Source organism: Citrus sinensis, chromosome 2 (assembly GCF_022201045.2).
Source record: "Citrus sinensis cultivar Valencia sweet orange chromosome 2, DVS_A1.0, whole genome shotgun sequence".
NCBI classification, from domain to species: Eukaryota; Viridiplantae; Streptophyta; class Magnoliopsida; order Sapindales; family Rutaceae; genus Citrus; species Citrus sinensis.
Window position 1 is genome coordinate 31,852,013 of NC_068557.1, and position 18,496 is coordinate 31,870,508.

The 18,496-nt window shown below is 33.4% G+C and overlaps 3 protein-coding genes across 3 annotated transcripts; all 3 read right to left on the minus strand.

The window, feature by feature from the left end:
- Nucleotides 1-3,886: 3,886 nt before the first annotated feature.
- LOC102614007 (protein DETOXIFICATION 40) lies at nt 3,887-5,573 on the minus strand. The gene is given in 5 exon segments (XM_025094703.2): nt 3,887-4,026; nt 4,112-4,350; nt 4,430-4,486; nt 4,597-5,228; nt 5,306-5,573. Coding segments are annotated over 5 exon segments (1,107 nt in total). The 5' UTR covers nt 5,426-5,573; the 3' UTR covers nt 3,887-3,967.
- A 2,555-nt stretch (nt 5,574-8,128) lies between these two features.
- Nucleotides 8,129-12,456, minus strand: LOC102607888 (uncharacterized GPI-anchored protein At1g61900-like). The gene is made up of 8 exons (XM_006467381.3): nt 12,060-12,456; nt 11,232-11,411; nt 10,533-11,138; nt 9,698-9,943; nt 9,539-9,553; nt 9,082-9,225; nt 8,943-8,987; nt 8,129-8,623 (listed from the first exon to the last, which is right to left on the minus strand). Exons 1-8 carry the CDS (start codon nt 12,127-12,129, stop codon nt 8,553-8,555), a joined length of 1,377 nt encoding a protein of 458 aa, XP_006467444.1. The 5' UTR covers nt 12,130-12,456; the 3' UTR covers nt 8,129-8,552.
- A 3,259-nt stretch (nt 12,457-15,715) lies between these two features.
- LOC107175514 (uncharacterized) lies at nt 15,716-16,444 on the minus strand. The gene has a single exon (XM_015526955.3). The coding sequence runs from the start codon at nt 16,318-16,320 to the stop codon at nt 15,925-15,927; it is 396 nt and encodes a 131-aa protein (XP_015382441.1). The 5' UTR covers nt 16,321-16,444; the 3' UTR covers nt 15,716-15,924.
- Between the last annotated feature and the right edge of the window lie 2,052 nt (nt 16,445-18,496).

Here is an 18,496-nt window from a genome sequence, read left to right on the forward strand (position 1 = left end):
ATAAAATATTAGGGATTCAGATGTAATTAGCGTTAGTCTTACGTAAGAGATTATGTTTTTGAATTTTGAGTTGTCAATTAACAAATAAACAAAAAAGGTGTTCAATTTGTTGTCACCTCAAAGTTCCCAATCAATATTCATATATTGTTAGGTAGGTTACGTGTCAAAATATATACTTTGCTGAACGAGATTTTATTTTTATTTTTAAAAGAAAACGTGAAATTTTTTTTTTTGGACTTCTTCTAATGCAATTTCACAAAATTTTTTTAAATCTAGTTGCTTAATTGTTTTTATGTTCATATATAGTTTTATCAATTGCACACAGATCTTCAAAAACTTGGTCTTCAATTATGTAATAGTTGTAAAAGTAATTAATCTCTTATCATACGTATGTGATTAGTCTGAAAATTGATCTCATCTTGGCCCAAAAAAAAAAAAATTAGAACAAAAAAGAAACAAGAATGGAAATTCTTTCGACTAATTATTTGCAACGATTTCTCTACCTTTCTTTCTTTTTTTTTTTTTTTGGGTGCCAATATTCACAAAATGTTAAGAAAATGAAGCATTTCCGAGAAAGCAGATGAATTTGGAAGGAAAGCAAGAAGCCATTATTAATGCTCAAAATGGTGAACATCAATAGAATTGATTGGAAAATGTTGTCAAAAATGGGATACCAATCAGGTAGTAACATCCCAAGTTAACATAAGCAATAAAAGCTTGCCATCCGCACCCAACAGCTACTCCTAGTGTCGTTTAATATAGGAAAAATATCCACCGTCTACTTGATTTTGTCCATTTTTTTAAAAATACACAAATCTTAATTTTTTTAGCTGCGCTCCACCTGAACTTATAATTTTTTTCACATTTCCACCTCCATTTGCAAACCGTCAAGACGTTGCTGACGTCATAAGGCTAAAATGATAATTTCACTTGGGCTTAAAAAACGACGTCGTTTAAGATCTGTAATAAGCAAAAAAAAAATTATTTCGGTTTCAAGAACCCAAACAAAAGCTTTGATAAACTCGAAGCTCAAAGCTTAATTATTCTCTGGTCTCTACTCACCACATTCGCATTCATGGCTGCACAAGACACACAAATTGAGAGCGAAAATAAAGACTCAAAAGAACCCAAAAACTTGTTCGCACACTTTACAAACTTATTATTTTCTGCTCCAATATTTAATAATAAGCAAGAGAGAAATAAAAGTGAAGGTGAAGAAAGAGAAGCTGCAGAAGCAAGCAAGAAACGAGAGGTGGTGAAATTTCCGCTTTTAAAAAAATAAAAAAAGAAAGAAAGAAAAAGCAAAGGCAAAGCCAAAATCTTCTACTCTGAAAGTCATCGACCGTAGTCATGGCGGAAAACACAGAAATCGCTTCCAGTCCCAGAAAACAAGAAAACAAAAGCATACTCTCGCGGTTGCCGAAATTCCAACTCAATCTCCCTTTCTTCTTTAATCAACAACCTAAGAAAGCAGAAGAAACTGTTGTTTCTAAAGGGACTGCCAAAACGTCAACGGTTAGTGAAGCCGATGAAGGTAATGCTAGTAGTGTGAAGCCGAGCTTGGCTAGGTTTCCGGACGCCATGCGTCCGATTCTTCCGCCGCCGATTGAGCTCGAGGCCGAAGAGCCCGCCGGGCGGACTTCCAATCCTGTCCTTCTCTGGCAGGTTCGCTTTCTTCCGTCTGTTCCTGTTTGGCTCCCGAGAAAATGTGGGGTCCTTTTGTGTTGCGAGATTGCGAGATTTTATAATATTTGTTTAAAAAATAAAATTTTTGAAAGGATTTAAAGATTTTCAGTTTTTATTTAGGGCTACAATACTCACAAAGCTAATATTTTGACGTTTATTTAGGGTAAATATGTAATTTTTTATTTTTGGGATTAAAAAGTAATTTGGACAAAATTTCGTTAGTTTTATTGACGGTTTGCAGACGGAGGTGGAAATGTGAAAAAAATTATAAGTTCAGGTGGAGCGCAGCTAAAAAAATTAGGATTTATGTATTTTTAAAAAAGTGGACAAAATCAGGTGGACGGTAGATATTTTCCCTTTAATATATCACATCAATTGCAGTAGCGTTAATTATTAATGATTTGAATTTTGAAGCCACAACAAATTAATTATGGGGAAATGGAGAGGAAGAGCTGGAGCTATGTAATAAATATAATATGGCAACAGCTAGCAATAAAAACGACGTTTATCGTCTAATTATTCACTACTTCTCAATTATTGATTGACATTATAATCAAAGGCCGACTGTTATTAAATTTTTTCACTAAAGTAATTAAGGTAGCTCATATTTTTCAATTAATTAAAAGCAATTATATTCCTAACGTAAAATAATCATCGAGAGCAAATAATCAGTAGAAAAATTAACGCTTGAAAGAGTTTGATGCTTTTTAAAATATCAATGGAGTTTGTATTTATTTAATCAAAGAACAGGAACGTGGGTCTTTTTCCCCCACTAATAACTGTAGAAAAGCAACATTTATTAAAGCTTGAGTTGACGTACATACACTAATGAACTCATTTGCCTGTTTGTTGTGTTGTGTGGCGGTGTATGCGAGCACGTGTTGTGAAAATTTTAATATACTTGCAAGCGTACGAATTTAGAGATAAAATAGTGATAACGAGGTCGATCCCACAAGGATTATTATAAATTAAAAAATTTAATTTAAATCTAAAATTAATATTAATTCTAACCTAGTTGACCAAATTAAGTTTCTAAGAAAATTAAACCAATTAAACTAAGGAAGCAATTAAAATAAAGGAGAATTCAATAAGATAAAAATTACTAAGGTTTTAAAATCCACCACTATTTAACTAGTAATTATCTAATTATTAATTAATCCCTAATTTTAGAGTGACAACTCGAAATCAGTCTATGTCATCTCATAAATATAACAATTAAGCCCAAATAATTAAATCTAATGTAGGTTCTTTTTCTACTTAATAGTATGACATCTTAGCATCCCATGTAAACATATTGAATAATAAATAGTCAAAGTTTCCTAAGCACTCTATGTAAACAATTTAATGAAAGACATAGAATCAAAGATAATCATGTATAAACTTTATAAATCCAAGCATAGATTTAATCGAATATTAATTCTAACAATCAATAATGCATGACAGAATTGATGAAAGATTTTAATAACATTCAATTAATCATGTGAAATAAAAATCATAATATTAAAAAACATATAAAGAGAATTAAATAAATAAAAAGATAATTATTTTATTGAATAGGACTTCATCTTTAACCTCAATATAAAAAAATTAGTTAATTATACTTAAAATGTGAGCAACAAAAGAAATAAATACAGCCATAAAAGTCGAACTACTGTAGATTTTCTTCTTTGTCTCGGGTTTTCCTCCTCTGGCGGCTCCTCTCTCCAAAAGCCAAAACTCCCTTTTAATAATCTTTAAAATGAGCCCCACCTCTTAAATGCTAAAGCCAAAAGGCTTGGCCTTTTACTTGATTTGCTCTCACACACGTCCTGGCCACTTAGAATTGCTAAAGGGCTCATTTTTCCAATTATAAAAGTCAAGTGTGGGTCCCTTCTTAAAGCTAAATCAATTTCTCTCCTTTGTCCGCGTGTACATGATGAATTAACTTGTTGAATTCAGTTCCTTGGCTTGATTTCCGCATGCATGTATGTCTAATTGCTTTCAAAAATCAATTAATCTTTAATGCTTACAAATTGAATTTCTTTATGCTCTTTTTATCCATAATCTCTAATTAATTTTCTATTCAATAAAATAATTTAATTAATTAAAAATAAAAATAACTAACAATTAAATAATTAAAGATAAAATATGTATATAAATTATGTTCATCAGCACGTCGCCGTCTTGTGCAAAGCTAAATATCAACAACGTAAATACTACCTTATACAGCAATGCACGCGCTTTAAATAATTGACTATTACATAGTAAATAGTAAATAAACATATAATTGGTTCCTGCATCTTCAATTCTGTGTCTTATTATTGACGTTATTTGATAAAATGCAATGCTGTGAATATTTACCTGTATTACTATCATGGTTGGTTAAAAAAAAAAAAGGGTTAGGTGAGCGAGAAAGGAGATGATAAGCTAGGAGAATAAGAATTACCTGACAGAACAGGCTGGACGCCGTTGAGAATTACGGAGAAAGCGAGAAAAGGGCTGAGTTCAGCAACGGAGTCGGCGACGGTGGAGCCGCCAGTGAAGGCATAGCTCAAGACATTGCGCAGTATGAGGACAAGAATGGCCAGAATCACAGAGAGTGCGAGTGAAATTGAAGTTACCACGATCACTGAGAACTTACACGATTTTGGATGTGCTGCACCCAACTCATTGCCCACCCTAACACTGTACGTACGTGTGTATTTCACCAATTCAGCGCAAATAATTGTAACTAATTAGTGGAAAACACTAATAAATTACGTACCTTGCTGCCGCATTGAAACCCACAGCAATCATGAACACCCATCCAGCAATCGTCATGCTGCATTAGTGGACACATGTAATAGCATGCGGTTGCATTGAATTACTTTGGCAACATGATGCCGATGAGCATATTAAAGAGATTAAACAGACAAATAATTCGTATCTTACCAGATGGAGAGAGAGTCGAGCACAATTTCAGCATTATCGAGCAACCCAGCAATCAAAACAATGATCTGATAGTACCAAATCTCGAGGCACAACATTACAGCCGATGCTGTTGACAATTTCAGGAAGTCCCACAGCCCAGAAAACGCCTGTAAGCTAAACCCAGTCCATGTCTTTTTGCACCTTTCACTCAACAAAATGTACACAAATTGTGCCGCCACTATGATCTACCACGACAAACTTAACACCAACGATGCCCCTAGGAGTCCCCAGCCTAGCTTGAAAATCGCAACCCAACTTAAGAGCACATGCACCACAAGTGTTGCCGCTGAGATGTATGCACTTGGCGAGATTATGCTTTGTGCTTGTGGGAGCTTTTGTATGGGGAAATTGACGGCGTAGGCAAATATCTGTGGGATTAGACCGAAAACGAAGATTGCTGCTGCTGATGCAATGGCACTTGATTCCCCTAGCAGGAGCAAGATTTGTTTTGAGAATATGTAGATGACCATGAGTGGTATCCCAGTTGCCGTGAGTATGACTGCCGATCTTTGAAGATAAACGCCTAGCATGTCGTACTTCTGTGCCCCGTAAGCTTGGCCACATAAAGTTTCAGTAGCGCTTCCCATTCCCAACTGTGTAAAAATAATATTCTAATTGTAATCGGACAGTAATTATATATATACACACACATATATATACTATTACGTACCATAAGGCCATAGGCGAAAACTTGGATGCCAGTGTTGCCAAGAGAGACGGCAGCGAGCTCAAGATTGCCAAGATGGCCGCAAAAGATCTGAGTGGACATGGCGACAAGGTTATTGAGCATGTAAACCAAGATTGCTGGGGCTGCTAGGCGGAAGAGGCTCTTGAGTTCGATCCATGTTGCTTTCTTGATTCTCTGAAAGAATGACAAGCTGGTAAGTTCCTTCACTCTTGTGAGTCTTGTCTCTCAACTCTCAACACACACGCAGCTACCTCCCCGTTAATCATTTACATATATATATATATATATAAATAGGCGATAATATATAATATGGCATCTGCCACTTAACTTTCAAAGACATACATAGAAAGTTAGGCAAACACAATATGAATATATGGTCAAACGGGGAAAACTTCATTTCATCACATACTGATCGATAAGACAAAAGTATTAGATTATATATATATATATATATAAAAGATCATCGTGTGTTGTATCACCATTAAAACATTGTTGTCAACAAGAATTCAGATTAAGTCCATTAATTAAATATACATACACACATACCAGTTACTCTTTCTTAGTGTACACTCGTCGACACGAATTCAAAGTCCATCAAATATCTTAATGCTTTCAATTCTGAGACATTAATTGGGGAATGTTTAAAAGAAAGAAAACATTGATAAGCAGGAGAATCGTGCATGTGGTACATTTACAATAATATTAAAATAATTAGCCACACCACAAATAATATTGCAGTTGCAGGTGCCAAATATGGAGGCACTTCCCCTTCTCCTATGACGATGATCAATGCTTTTGGAATTTGCATTTGTTGACTGTTGTTAGCTAGTTTAATTATTTAGGCAGGTGTGTGTATTGTTCATTAATAGGCTACCTTTAGATCTGACGCATTTATTTACATCTCATTCTAGATAAGTATTGGTGGCATATATATAACACAATAATAATTCCGAAAATCTGTTCTTGCAATATAATATATATATGGCTCTAACAACATTTGCAATAAGTGGATCCGATGCTATAATCTACTTATTTTTGCTTCCATTCCACACACCACTTGGAATTGACACCTTGACGGATCTAGCCAACGTAGATGCTGGCTGCTGAAATTTGAAAATATTAATTTGTAATTCATACTAATTCTGATAACACCCACTTTAATTCCAGGAATATTTATTAAACCTGTACATGAATTATTTGCGTTTTTATTTCTTAACAAATGTCTTATATATAACATGATCAAGATCCATGTTCTCCCTCAATTGAGTCAATTCTAGCTTCTAATCGGACATCTATTTTACTAAAACGACCATTTTATCATACAAAGTTTTTAAAAATTAAAAAAAAAATTGTAATTACAATAATACTGACGAATTTAATAAAACAAATAAATCCCAAAATCCAAAATATTTATTCTTAAAATTATAATTTTTAAACGATTATTTTTGTAATTATAATTTTTTATTATTCAAAGTTGGTTTAGACTATTATTATTTTGGAAACAATGAAAGTTGTTTGATAATTGCGATTGTATGATTGATTAAAAAAGTAAAAAAAAAAAATATTTGAGATGAGTATTACATGTTTTTTAGATCAAAAGGATTGAAAAATCAATAACAATTATTATCAATTAATTAAAATAGTATCCCAAACCTAATTTTTCAGTAATATTTATCAATTAATTAAATGATAATTATAATTTTTTAATTTTTAAAAATTTTGTAGGATAAATTGATCTTTTAATTCATTTATGATAAAATAACTATTTTATTTAAATTATAGTGACAAAGTAACTAATTAATATAAATTTAAAAATAAAAATAGTGTAAAAAATATGTCAAAAATTAATGATAATTATATATATATATATATATATATAATAAAATAGAGGTGGTGCAGAAATAATTTTTTATTTAATAATCCTCATGGGGCTTGATTATAGGGTTGCTAAAATGCTAGTTGGTTTGGAATTTTAAGTCGGCTTAGGGCCCGTTTGGGATTACTTTTAGGAGATTTAAAAGTGATTTTAAAAATCTAAAAGCTAGTTTTAGTGTTTGGTAAAAAAAAATTAAAATCACTTTTGTCAAAATCAGCTCCTCCTACAGCTGATTTTGAAAAGCAGTGAAGGAGTAGCTTTTAGATTCTGATTTTGAGAATCAATTTTATCATTTAATACAATTCCATGAATATCTTTAAAATTATTACCTAAACCCAAAATTATCCTTATTCAAATTGGAAACAAAATAAATATTTTAATAAATTTGTATTATAATTCATCAATATAAATTTATTAGTATCAATTTGTTGGTCGAATTATTATTAAATTTGTTTCACTATATTATTAATTTAATTATCAATTGTTTTAAGATAAAAAATAAAAAAGTAAAATCAATATATTATAAATTTTATTTTTAATAAAAATTATTATAATACACAATTAAAAATATTATATGTACATATTTTATATATATAAATAAATTTTATCTTATATTATGTATATTTTAGTCATTTATTTTCTCGTAACAGTTTAACAGTAAAATTTACCAAACGTCCATAATTGCTTTCAAAACTCACAGTACTTTTTAAAACAAAATTTACCAAACACTTAACTGATTCTCTTCACAGCTGATTTTTTCTACAGCACAGCTAACAGCAATTATTTTAAAAACTACAGCATTCCCAAACTGGCCCTTAGTCCTTCCAAAATTGGCGTTGTTTTCTCGTCCCACTTATCCAAACGATTTTTCACTTCCTGAGACAAAATCATAAATAATTGACAACAAATAAAAATACACATATATCAACTACTCTTTCAAAAGTTGTTCTTGCAATTTATTGCAGATAACTTATTAAAATTCATAGACTTTAGCAGTTGTAAAAGTCCTAATCTACAATGTCCTTACAAAAGGGGCAAAATTTACATGGCAGAGTCAGATAGGTAGATAATAGTATGACTTTCCTTCATTTTACATATACATCTTTACAGAAAAAATTATTGGAGAACCACAAGTAAGAATCAATAATTAATGTGACCAGAAACACAAACTTGAAAACCAGGCTAAGATTCTCCTTCCAATGAACCAAGGCAGCTCACGCCTGGGTGATATATAGTAAGTTTTCCCAACAGAACCGTGTTATGCTATCTTCATTTGTAAGGCCTGAGGGATTGGTGTTGGTAATACAAAAAAGCTCTCTCAACGTAAATGATAAGCAAGAATGACCTATAAATCTATATGAGCATCAACAGAATCGCTGACGAAGCAAAGAGCTGATAAAATTTCAAAGCCTCATTATAAAGACCTGCAAAACACGAGAGCATTATGTCAAGCATAAGCAAGTATTCAGTAGCAATCATATTTTCTTTTGACTCCACAAATGTTAACTCTGCCCGCAAGACTTCAAAAAACTTGCATGTATGCAGGCTTGCCCTTATCTACTTGAGCTGGAAGGATATCACTGGGGAACACAAAGTGCCTCAATGGTCAATTCCAAATCCCCACAAAATATTTGTATGAATTTTTTTTGAGCTTTCTTGATTTTCCCAGAGCTTCATATCACAAACTTAGAAGGAATGGTGAATCATTTTAAAATTTCTTGTTAAGTTTTGTTATCTACTTACCACTTTGAGCAGATGCAGCAGCAGGAAGTGCAGGAATTCTAACAGCTGCATGCCACAAGCCAAACAGAAATTTCAATAAAATTCGACAAAAAATAACAGCTAAAAGAACATGATTTTAAATACTATCAGTTGAACATACAACTATTGCATGATTGAGTTGGTAATCGAGATGAAGAAGGCCATGGGGCTGGAATGTTGTCATTCAGATCACAAATAAAACTAATCCCTGAAGACTTGTCAAACGTTGCATCTGAAGGCAAGCTCGGCAGGAGGCATCCAGATTCTGCTAGAAAGGGGCGAATATGCAAGTTAGATTAACTCTTTTAAAAAAAAAAACTCAAGTAGCATAAAAAGTCCCGTACAGAAATATATTGAAAACTAGAAATTGTGCTACGGTTGGAATTCAAGAGTGGTTGAAGAGTACAGCAATATACAGCAACACAACACAACTATACATTTCAGTTGTAAATGATAGAGCTGGGGCCGCACACATGATTGGATGATGGCTGATATGAATAAACTCAAAGGGAATAACTTTACAGATCTTGCTAACTTTATATCCGTTAACTAAATTATAAATGAATAACATATCGTACCTTGATTTCCAGCAGCTGCATCCATATCATCAATCCCCCGCATCACATTGGAGAAGCAAGGTGACAAAAGAATTATGCATTAATAACAGTTTTATGTCAGACAAAAGGATATTTCAATTTTCTCATTAAGCAGCATTGTTTAACAGAACTAGTACTAACCTTGTAGGGTGAAATCTTTGAGACTTATATGACACAGTTTAAAAACATCTGCAGTTATACTTGATTTTTGTAACTTCGTTCCTAGTAATGTAGCGCAATCCAAAGCTTGCAAGTTAGTGATGAGGCTCTGTTTTTGCAAGTGTGATACATAGCTCTCCATGGCATTACAGCAAGCTGATTGGTTACTTATATTATCCCCACAGCTCTTTGCTAAGTGTTTTGTGCTGGGGAAAGACAAAGGGCAAACTGAAGCAGAAAACAGAATAAATTTACTAATAGATCAAAAAAGAATTGAGATCAGCTGAAGGATTTGCATCACTAAACGAAATCAAGTAGAGAAAAATCTGCAGAGCAAACATGAAATTACCATACAGTCCAAAACACAACATTTGCACTCACAGACAAACTAGAAAATAAAACAAATTATGAGCAATTAATACTTCATAGCGAGGTGACCAAATACCAAATACCAAATACCAGTAAATGAACATCACCTAGCATCCCAAGGCTATCAATAACTACTGGATGCATAGAGATGAACCATATGGGTCAAATACTAAAAAGAATATTTCCAATAGAGGACACAACACAAACAGTCGAGCAGAAAGCCTGCAAGAGTCCCCATACACAACCATGTTTCCAATCATCTAAACAATCCAAAGAGCAACTTCCAGAGCTGTGAGATTTTTATTAATGGAACAACTGGAAAACTCATTCAAGATCCAAGTGTTGAGTCATGTGATGAAGGAATTACCAATGATAATTGACAGTCCCAGGCATTAACAGTTTCCAATAAAAATTAGATTTTTACATCCATGTTTCACTCCAATCCCACCTTTATTGACGTTGCAATTAGATAGTCCTCTTAGAACTTCCTTGGAACGAGAGGGATCAAGTTTACTTCCCAGCCACCGGAGGACAATGCTTTTGCAATCATTAATCCTGGTTGAGTGGTCGGATAAAACATTGTGCCCTTCCATGTTCAAAGGATCCGAGGCTTTCATAGCAATTTTGGTAGCAGCTTCTAATATTGCATTCTGACAAATTTGGTCACAACATTCTTTTACAGGATCAACCTTCTCACAGGCAGCAAGAAGCTTAGAAGAATCCACAGTGCTCTCAAATTCATTAACATCCTTGACTGGGCAAGATGCCTCAGTGAGGTTTGATGCATTAATTGAGCATATCTTCTTCAGATCATCAGCAGCACCCTGGCCCACCAGAATCTGCTCAAAATCAGAGAGGCAGTGCTCGGCAAGCGTCCCATTTAAAGCAAGCATATTAGTTTTTCTACTGGACTGACCAATGAGAATCAGAATAGTGGCCTCTAGCTGCGGACAGCACACAACATTGGCCAACAATGGGGCGAACACAGCATGGCAATCAATTGAAGTCATGCTCATCAAGCTTTCAGCTGCAGTAAAGTTTAGGAAACAGTGTCCTGCAAAAACAGAGAGTGCCAACAGCAAAATGTGAGTATAAAATTTGCCCAAAATAGCTTTGAAAACCAGAATAATTAGGCTACAGAACAAACCTGATAATTTTGGGACAGTGCTATTCGTGAAGGGTGCCAAGGGAGAAGGTGCAAGAAGAGGAAGAAATGGCTGAGGAGCCTCACTAGGGGGAATCTCAGGTAACAGATCATCCACTCTTCTGTTCACTGATATGTGACCTTTCAGATTATACATTGAACTGCAACATGATTCATGGAAACCTGTAACCAAACAAAGGGTCACTAAAATGACAGGATAAACAATACTCTACTCCAAAAACCCACCATAATTTAAATTAAACACCCCCCCCCCCCACCAAACCAAGGTCGATGCGTGGGAAATCCGAAATCCCTGACTTCTTGCAGCCAAATCAACTAAGCTGTCAACTTAGGGATGATCTTGTAAGAATTTGAAATGTAACAACTCCGTAACAGAATTTGTGAGCCCAAATTTAATGTTATGAGATAAAAGACTCAGAGATGTGCAATGGCAAGTTACTAATGCAAATAGGCAATCTAGAGGAAGCTGCGTTGAAAGAAAGCTAATTTACAACTTAACTAAGATAGCTAGCAGCAACTATATGAATTTTATTAGTTCTAATATTGGAGAATTAAGATAAAAATACTTAATACATACTCCTCATTATAGGTGATAATAACTAAAATTAAGGAGCTTTACACACAATACAACAATCAACCACCAGAAGCAGAAACTTTTTTCCTTTTTTTTTTTTTTTTTTGGGTGTAAACACATAACAAAATGGGCTAAAAATTACAGTAAAAATTTACAATACAACAAAACAGATCATGACAAAATCAACCGAACCCAGAAAAGGAAATGGTAAAAAGAGCTGAGCAGTGAGCACTTACATAGAAGCAACAGAAACAGCACTAAAAGACCCATACTCAGACTGAGGTTAAGAGAAATCCCTTCACTCATTCCTCCAAAATTTCCTTCTTTCAACTCAAAAAAATGAAAAAAAAAAAAAAAAAGTTAGAAGTAAAGATGAAAAAGGAGGATATATAACAAAAGGCGTGACCAACAGTTAAAGAATTTTTAGTAGTTTCTGTCTTGGAATTCAGAGAATGGGTGGGTATGAAAGAGAAGGAAGAAAGAAAAGTAAAACGACACGATTAATTGAGAGAGTAATGGAGTGCTGTACTACAGCAGCCATGAATGAGCTTAAGAAATACGTGGGGTCTAAACTCTAACCAAGTTTCAGGGCGGAATGGAATAATATCACCTAGCTCCCTAATTAATTGAAATAATTTAGCTAGCTATCCTAATTAGCTAAACCAAAGTACGGAGACATCCACTATAATACTTTCCTCTTTTTTTTAAAAAAAAAAAAAAAACTCATAATAATTCTAATCATTTATTAACCCTAAAAAGAAGAAGGGGCTTCTTAGAAAACTAGAAAAATTGGGTTCTTAATTAAGATTTAGTAAACGTTCAGGGAGACTAAGGATGGCAATGGATCGGATCTGACTCAAGATCTATGTGATTTAAATTTAATTAAATCAGATTTGGGTAGGATTAAAATAGATTTGGATTGGATTTGGATATCAATGCATGGATCTAAGGCGGATCTGAAGCAAATTCAGATTTATCTTAATATCTATATCTAAATCCATATCCACTCACCATTTAATGTAATTTTATTTTAAATAATTCTTAACAATTATGTAATTATAAATGATGATAAAATTTATTCATTAGCATGTATTTAAGAATCTTAAAACTTAAAGGTACTTAATTGATAATAAGACAAAAAATAATCAAGTGTAAAATAAAATTAGAATAGTCTGCCCTAATTTTTTTAATTTTTTCACTCTACAATTTAGTCTCTTTTTTCCTCTTTAGTCTGCTCACGCTTCTCCACTTCATTTGAATGCTTGGATCAGTTCTTTAATTGTTAGGAAAATCCATAGATTTGAGTTTATTTTTCTATCATTTTCTCATAATCTTATTTATTTTGTATAATCACTAATCAATGGTGGCTATCAACTATAAAATAATTATGTTAATCATATATTTAGTTAAATATGATCATAATCAAAATAATAAAGCACTGAATATAATAAATCATTTTTAACTTATATGTTATTATTTAATGATATAGGAATGATGATGGTATGCAGCGGATATCAAGATAGTAAATGAGACATTAGAATATTATAATGATCTTATTCCTTCAATTACTTTTAATCGATATTTTATTATCTTTCTTATTTATTTATTTTGGTGTAAAAGTAGAAGTTACAATACTTATTAGATTTTTTGTACACATTATATAATTTAATTGTTACCAATGCATTTTAGTCTTAAATTTTCTTTCTAAAAAAAAATGATCTCTTATTATTGAGATTTAGAATTCATGATGGATTTAGAGCAGATTTAAATTTAAATTTTTCTTTTTGGATTTGAAGCAGATATAAATCTTTATTTTTTGTTTCAGATCTAGATATGGAGTAAAAAATATAAATCTATAACAAATCTAAAGCATATATAAATTTTAATTTTTATTAAGAATATGAATTTAGAGTAATATAGATCCAATCCATATATACTTCATTGCCATCCGTAAAGGAGAGAATATAACTATCAAATCAGAGATAGCTGTACTGGGAGGGAGAGTGGAGCCCACAGGGACATAAAATCTTAAGAGAATTAATAAAAGGAGAACCCACTGCTCTCAATTCTCATTACCGCCATCAATTGCCTTTCTCTGCTTCCCCAACCAGTTAATCACTACCTCCAACTGTATCCACCACACACTGCGCCAGTCACGCACGCGTGAGCCTCTTTGTCTCGAATGTGTGAGTGCCCACGACACGTGTTACAGACAAACCAATTGTTTTTTTTTTACATGCTAATTAATAATTTCGGGTTGATTTAGAATTTTTTCCGTGCGTTTGGCACATTTCTTTTCCACTCCCCCCAGAAATGCCTTTGGACATTACATTATAGCAATAGGACTCGACTAGCTTACAGAATCTGTAAGGTACAGACTGCAGCATCAGCCGTTGGATGTGGTTGGATGTGGAGTGAGAAACTAAACAATAGAAAATCGGATGGTGGGATGACGGGAGATGTTTGTTACAGAATCTGTACCATAGACAGGTCCTATAGCAATAATGTAATATTTTATTTGGCATAGTATAAACTTTATTATATGAAAAAAATTATTTTATAATATTATTACTATACTATGAATAATATTATTACATAATTTATTTTATATATTAGTTAATATGATATAGTATAATTTAATACTATATTGTAAAAATATAGTATTATGTGTTTGTAATATAATATTGTAATATCAAATTATAAAATTATTTTTATTTATTAATGTCGAATGTAATTAGGTTTATTAATATTTTATATATTGTTTATGTTAAATTTTTATTTAAATTTATTATAATATATTAAATTATAAAAGTCAAATGATTATATTTAAAATATGAATAGTATTTTAATGCAATACAACCTAAACCCTACTCACCCGTGGGTTTATTTTATACACCTTTTCGTATAGTAGTCATCTTTGTAATACATTCAATACAACTAGAAATTGTAGCCAAACATGAGTTAACATAAAAAAAAAAAAAAAAAAATTATTTTAACACAATACAATGTAGTGTAATACAAGTTGTCAAACACATTGTAAGTTCTTTATGCAATATCATTCAAGACTCACCAAATTCATGATTGTCCTATACATGAACATTTGTGGACACACTAAATCATAAATGGTGTGTTTGACACATTATATTATATTATACTATATTACTTATATTGCATTAAGATGCATTGCATTAAGTTGTAAATGATGAATGATTATATAAAATTAAAATACTTTTTATGTATTTAAGTAAAATAATTTAAATGATTATATGTAATGAAAGTAAAATAATGTAGTATCATTTATTTATTAAATAATTATTATCTTATACTATTATCAAGATTGAATTTTTATCTAAAGAAAAATAAAAATTAATATATATTAACTTTAATTTTATTATAAATTATTGAATAATCAAAGTAAAATGATTAAGTCTATAATATAAACAATATTTAAATGCAATACAACCTAAATTCTACCTATTTATTTTATAGATCTTTCGTTATGTTAACCACCTTTTTAAAGTAATGTAATACAACCAAAAAATTATAGTTAAATATGGATTAATATAAGAATATTATTTTAACACGATGCAATTTGCAAGTTGCGAATGCACCCAACGAGATGAAGAGTTATTTTACTTGGGAAAAGAGAGAGAAGCTCGCCTAAATGTTCTGCAGCCCAACTCCAGAGGCCGAAATCGTAGGCCCTTTGTAGGTCAGAGTTGTCAGGCTCAAGCCCAACTCTAAAGAGCGACAAGGGGTACAGTTACAACAAATGAATGGCCCATATTGACCAATAAAATAACGGTTTTTTTTTTTATATATAAATAAAAGAGTAATTAGGATCAAGAGAGATCGTTGAGTTAGTCAGCTCGCCCATTTGAGCATGAAGACATTGAAAAGAAGCTCTCAATTGATTGATTTTATTTTTATTGGCGGCTTTACAATAAATGTGCAACAAATTGAACCGCAAGACTTACACATACGACGTCAAAATAGCCTACGTTAAGTTACTTGTAGAATATGAACATCGATAATGATCATTTTGACCAATAAAAATCAATGAATTAACTAACGGCCTAAAAATTTGATCGTCATCATGCATCAACAGCTGAGTTCACCGTTCACCTCCGGAATACTCTGCAGGACGGGCCTCCACGACCGGTGATACGCCACCTGAAACTGTGCATTACCGTTGATCAACTTTGCCAATACTTCCTCTAGAGACAAGCCCCTCACCCCCATTCCTTGCACCAAATCCTCTAATTCCTTCCTCGTAAGCTTTAACTTGACTTCTCTGCTAGACGGGGACGGCGATGATGAAGAACAACCTCTCTCTTCTCCATCTGGCAATAACATTTGCCTTTCTACGTTGATATCATTTTCATCATTACTCGTTGCTTCATTTCCCGGAGATTCCCAATAATACTCCTCGCAATCCCACACCATATTCCTCGAAGCATTAGCATCACGTTTAATGCAAAGCAAACAATTTCCCATGTTAATTCTGAGAAGATAATGAGAAGAGATTTCGTGAGGATGGATCAAGTTGATTGTATATATAGGTTAACTACTAGGGTGACGTCAAAATTAAAGTTTGGACATGTTCCAAGGAAACTTCATGCAATGAGTTGGCTTGGCTACGCCTACGTAGGATATCGATGTGGGTTTGGTCTTACTTGGAAAAAACTAATAGAGAGTTTGGTCAGCTCAATTAGTTGACCAGAATTTCTAATCGTACAGCTAGAATTAAAACGAGTTTGATGTGTCAAACGCATAACATGAAAACATGGCTTCCCTAGCTTAATTTACGCCGGTTCACTTCGGGTAGTTTTCGGCTTCTACAGCAAAAATAAAATACAACCCAGCTAGCAAATAATTAAACCCAACCGGAAGGATAAGATTGAAATAAAAATAGAGAGAAAAAAAAAAAGTTTTCTTCTTTTTCGGTTTTGTTTATGATACACGTTATTTTTGGTGTATGAAGAAAGGGCATTTGAGATGGCTTATTTTGTTTGAACTTAGAATCTGTTCACGTAAGTGTGAACGGAGATATGAAATGGAATCATTGACCTTTGCGTTGATTTTTCCTTTCCACATAAATTCGGTGGATGCCTTATATTCCTTTCTCATCATCATGCATGCACTTAAAAACGAGTTCTGCTATTTACCCCGGGTCAAATCCCGGGTCAAACCCCGAAGCTTTAGAAAACGATGTCGTTTTGAGAATTAAATTTTTTAATTGAAAAAATGCTACTTGAACGCACCGAGACTTAAGCTTTTTCTTTTCATTTCCGTTTCCTCTTTCTTCCCAACTACAGACCCCCTTAACTGTTTCTTCAACTAGCAAAATGAGATTGCACCATGAGCAATTTATGAAAAAGAAAGTAAGAAGGTAAAGTTCAAACTTTTAATTACACATTTATAAAAAGGGAAAAAACATTTGCAGCTTCACAATCTTCAAAACCGAAGCAGAAGCTTATGCAAAGCTTTTGGCTTAGTAACTTACAAAAAAAAAAAACAGAGAATTCGAAACATCTCAGCTCGCAAGCAAATTAAAAATCAACTTTTGCAACCAGATCTGCTCTCCGAATGTTAAAGAGCTTGATCTCGCTGTTGCGTGATGGCTCTGGGAGTCGTTCTCTGTGTGAAGTCGTGGCTGTGAGTTGTGGATTGTGAATGACAATTTCAGGCGCGGATTGTGGATTGCGATTTGCGAATGGCTGTGGCTGGAGCTCGATGGACGAAGGAAATGGAAAATATTTGGCAAGAAAAACGGCATCGTTTTTTGCTTTAGTAAAACACTGCATTTTGTGATGAATTGATGTGCAAGTGACTTCTGCAATTTGTGCTCTGTTGGTCTGTTGGTGAAACAAGGAGGAGAATCGAAGAGGAGAGGAAGTCAAAAACGAAGACATTTGCTTTTGTTTGGCTGAAACGACTTAGTTTCATGGAAGCAAAAAGGACAAAAAAAAGAAACCAAAACGGTGTCGTTTTGGTTTAATTCGGGGTTTGACCCGGGGAAAATAGCATTTTCCCTTAAAAACAAGAGCGCTGCTACTCACCCCGAATCGCGCCCCGAATTTAAAACGCACCGTTTTGATTAAATTGAAAACGGTGCGTTTAACCCATGTTTCCTTTCCTTTCTTTTGCCGAACCACAGAAACAGACCTTTGCCGCTTCCTTCTAGATTCTAATTGCCGCTGCCGCTTCCTTGTAGCTTTGTTGCCGCTGCCGACCTTTGCTTCCTTTTGGCTTCACGATCTAGAAGCCATCGCTGCTTCCTTCAAGTCCACAGCTGCCGCCGCTTCCTTCTGGCTCTGTTGTGGTCACTGCCGCTGTCGCTTCCTTCAAGAACCGAGCTCTCTAAGCCCCTTCACTGCCGATTTTGACCTTTGCTTCCTTTTGGCTTCATGATCTAGAAGCCATCGCTGCTTCCTTCAAGTCCACTGCTGCCGCTTCCTTCAAGGCAGTCTGCTCTCTCTAAATAATTTCAATAAGTTTGAATTTATTTTTAAACATTTAAATAATTTCATATAAATTTATTTTTAATTAATACAAATTAATTTCATGTATCGTTAAATGTTCCTTCAAGACTCTGTTGTGTTTGCTGCTGATTGTGTTTCTGTGTTACTGTTCTGGGATTGTCTTGGTGCTGGTGGAAGTGTTACTGGTG

Coding starts and splice junctions, on each gene's coding strand:
- LOC107175514 (XM_015526955.3), bottom strand. CDS start 16,320: ATGGGAAATTGTTTGCTTTGCATTAAACGTGATGCTAATGCTTCGAGG.
- LOC102607888 (XM_006467381.3), bottom strand. CDS start 12,129: ATGAGTGAAGGGATTTCTCTTAACCTCAGTCTGAGTATGGGTCTTTTA. Junction 11,139..11,231: donor CACTGTCCCAAAATTATCAG/GTTTGTTCTGTA, acceptor CTGTTTTTGCAG/GACACTGTTTCCTAAACTTT. Junction 8,624..8,942: donor TGCTGCATCTGCTCAAAGTG/GTAAGTAGATAA, acceptor CGTGTTTTGCAG/GTCTTTATAATGAGGCTTTG.